The sequence below is a fragment of the Lygodium microphyllum genome, chromosome 26, assembly GCF_053477565.2.
Source record: "Lygodium microphyllum isolate KBCC chromosome 26, Lygodium_microphyllum_v1.1.10, whole genome shotgun sequence".
NCBI lineage: Eukaryota > Viridiplantae > Streptophyta > Polypodiopsida > Schizaeales > Lygodiaceae > Lygodium > Lygodium microphyllum.
The window spans coordinates 86,120,367-86,123,366 of NC_141160.1; the positions used below are offsets into that span (position 1 = coordinate 86,120,367).

The following is a 3,000-nucleotide window of genomic DNA, read 5'->3' on the forward strand; positions in this document are numbered from 1 at the left end:
TTGCTTAAATGAAAAGATTTTAGTATTTTTATTATGTTCAAAACCGTAGCTTCAGCTTTCTTGACCACCAAGATTGAGAAAAGCAAGGATCACTAAGTTACAGGAACTAGGTAAGACATTCCAAAATATTAGAAACTGGCGGTCTCCACCAGTGACTATAACAACTACCAAAAAATAGTACCTGCAAATGTACACATTGCAAATTCATATAGCCAAAGATCTGTACTTACATATACAGGGCATAAAAGTTTAGGCATCTGCCAGAGAGGTACTATACACCACCTTGCCAAATTTACGACCCAAATGGGCGTATAAAATAACCAATAACTACAACAGCTACAGAAACATAGAATGCGATTTCAAGCAAAATATAACATGAAACACTGCAAAGAGAGTAATAAAATAACACCGAACTTACACCTAGCATTTTTGAGTTTGTCTTAGGACAGCAAGTGACACCATCCAACCAATGGACAACTGACAATACATTTGGTCCAGGGTTTCCTTTCATGCCTCTAAAATTACCAATTCTTCCACTAAGTTGCCTTCTAAACTAGGCCAGAATTCTAGGCTCTCTCCCCACGGATGCGCCTTGCAAGCTGAATATCTTTGGGCATAATGGTGACACGCTTGGCATGAATGGCACACAAGTTGGTATCCTCAAAAAGCCCCACCAAATAAGCTTCAGCAGCTTCCTGCAGTGCAAGGACTGCATGACTCTGGAAACGCAAGTCCGTCTGAAAAGACAGGAAACATGAAAACCTGGTCAGCATTGGAAATCAGATAACACAGTCATGTCATCTCCCAAAGATGGGGGAAGTAAATGCTTGGAGATAATTGCCTTAAAATCCTGGGCTATCTCACGAACTAGCCTCTGGAAAGGCAGTTTGCGAATCAGCAGCTCTGTGCTCTTCTGGTACTTGCGGATCTCACTGCACCATCAAAAAAAGGAAGAAAAAAAATTAGCAACAATGAAATCTTGCTCTTGTAAAATGCTAGTGACTGTCCATGTCTAGTACCTGTGTTACTTGTTTGATATTGGTTTTAATGGTGCAAATTTGAACTGAAATAGAGAAAATTTGATTAAGAAGTGAACTAGAGAGAGACAAAGAGGAGAGAAGACTACAGAAGAGAGAGATAGAATGCAAAAGTGAGAGAGTGATGAGGAGAGAGAAAGACTAGAATAGAGGAGAGAAAGACAAAAAGTAGTAAGAAGCCATTGAAGCTGAGAGTAAGGTAATGAGGAGAAGGATAATAATGTATTATTATGTGAAAAGATGAGAAAACTTACATGTCCCCTCCTTTTATACCTATGTTAGTGTGACATGGTATTACTATTATTATCACAACCACTATTCTTCCGAGCTTCTTACAAGGCTATGCTCCTCCTGAATTAGCAACAATAACAACTCACCGCAGTGCGACAGTTCCAGGGCGATAACGATGAGGCTTCTTCACTCCTCCAGTTGTTGGTGCAGACTTCCTGGCAGCCTGCATATGCAAAATGGCAAAAGAATTAAAGAGCGAACATGCATGTAAAGTCTTTTATGCTCCTAGCAATGAAATATAGGCCATGAAATGCAGGCCTGTTTCCTGTGCAGAAACCCCTGCCAAAACATTCACTCCAACATTACACAGAACATACTACAAAACCAGTATGTTCTATTGTGTGTACACTCCATGTACCTATTCTAAAACTTTTCTGCAGTTTGAAAGGGCATATAAGCTCCATGGAAGACATATAGTAGGCACGCTTTGGCTGGAAGCAGACAAGCCCTGACATCAATCCCTAAAATCCCGTAATGTCTTCCCACTGACTTGTATGGACACCGATGTCTATCTGCACCCTCGGACCCTGGTTCTTGGACAATACTTAACCTTTCTGGAATTTGAAAGGGCATATAAGCTCCATGGACTTATAGTAAACCTCTATAACTGGAAGCAGAGGAGCCCTGACATCGAGCCCTAATATCCTGTAATGTCTTCCCAAACGCTCGTATAAACACAAATATCTGTCTGCACCCTTTGACTTCTTGGGCAAGCCCTACTATTGCTTGTAGCCAAAAATGTTTGCTCAAGCCCTGCTTTCTGCGGCTATAGCTTCCTCGAGAGAATAAATTTCCGGAAGAAACAGGATTATATTGCTTGATCGTTTGTCCTGTGGGTTCAAAAAAAAATCAGGGACCACAGACCAATGGAAAATATCTGTCTGCACCTTCTGACCCTGGGACAAGCCCTAATACTGTTTGCAGCAGAAAGGTTTGTTCTCTGCGGCCATAGCTTCTTTCTGGTACGAACGAAATTATACTGCGTGTTCGTTGGAGACATGTCCGCCGCGTTCAAGAAAGAACAGGGGCGACGGACCAACGAAAGCAAATGTTCCTTTCACAGGCGACGAGGAGAGAGATGGCGGGGACTGTACCTTGGTCGCGAGCTGCTTGCGGGGGGCCTTTCCTCCGGTCGACTTGCGGGCGGTCTGCTTGGTACGGGCCATGGCTGCTTCTCCTGGTCCTGCACCGGCTAAGAAGAAGAAGAATTGCGACAACAAACACAAGTGGTCTCTTCAAAAAAACATAACCACTGCAAAATATATCGCCTCACCGATTAGGAAGGAACTTGAGAACATTTGAAAATATTTGATCGATTGATAGGATTATTTTGGCTATGTTTCATATTTTATTGAAGCTGGTTTTGTTAATGGACGGCTTGTTGATTGGTTGGCGAAAGGAATAGAATGTGCACACCTCTGAGTGAAGCTATAGATGTTGATTTAATACTTCAGCTGTATACATAGACTATATTCATTATGGCATGGCTACTAGTATAGTATAGGAAGGGAGGTGACACCTTCAGGCAATAGTTGAAAAAACCCATGAATTTCAAGGCGTTGTTTGTTAAGATTATTTGTGTGTATGTATGCAATTAATCATCAACACTATATTTGACAACATATGTCTATCTACATGCAATAATGCATTCACTCTTATGTTCTTCAATGTG

General features: G+C 41.5%; 1 protein-coding gene across 1 annotated transcript; it reads right to left on the minus strand.

The window, feature by feature from the left end:
- Positions 1-337: 337 nt before the first annotated feature.
- Positions 338-2,583, minus strand: LOC148013498 (histone H3.3). The gene is made up of 4 exons (XM_087668024.1): positions 2,423-2,583; positions 1,415-1,491; positions 842-932; positions 338-737 (listed from the first exon to the last, which is right to left on the minus strand). The coding sequence occupies exons 1-4, from the start codon at positions 2,492-2,494 to the stop codon at positions 567-569; spliced, it is 411 nt and encodes a 136-aa protein (XP_087524150.1). The 5' UTR covers positions 2,495-2,583; the 3' UTR covers positions 338-566.
- Between the last annotated feature and the right edge of the window lie 417 nt (positions 2,584-3,000).

Excerpts from the sequence above, each read along its gene's own strand:
- LOC148013498 (XM_087668024.1), bottom strand. The coding sequence starts at position 2,494 with ATGGCCCGTACCAAGCAGACCGCCCGCAAGTCGACCGGAGGAAAGGCC. Across the intron at positions 933-1,414 it reads CCTGGAACTGTCGCACTGCG|TGAGATCCGCAAGTACCAGA; the intron begins GTGAGTTGTTAT and ends TTGATGGTGCAG. Across the intron at positions 738-841 it reads AGATAGCCCAGGATTTTAAG|ACGGACTTGCGTTTCCAGAG; the intron begins GCAATTATCTCC and ends CTGTCTTTTCAG.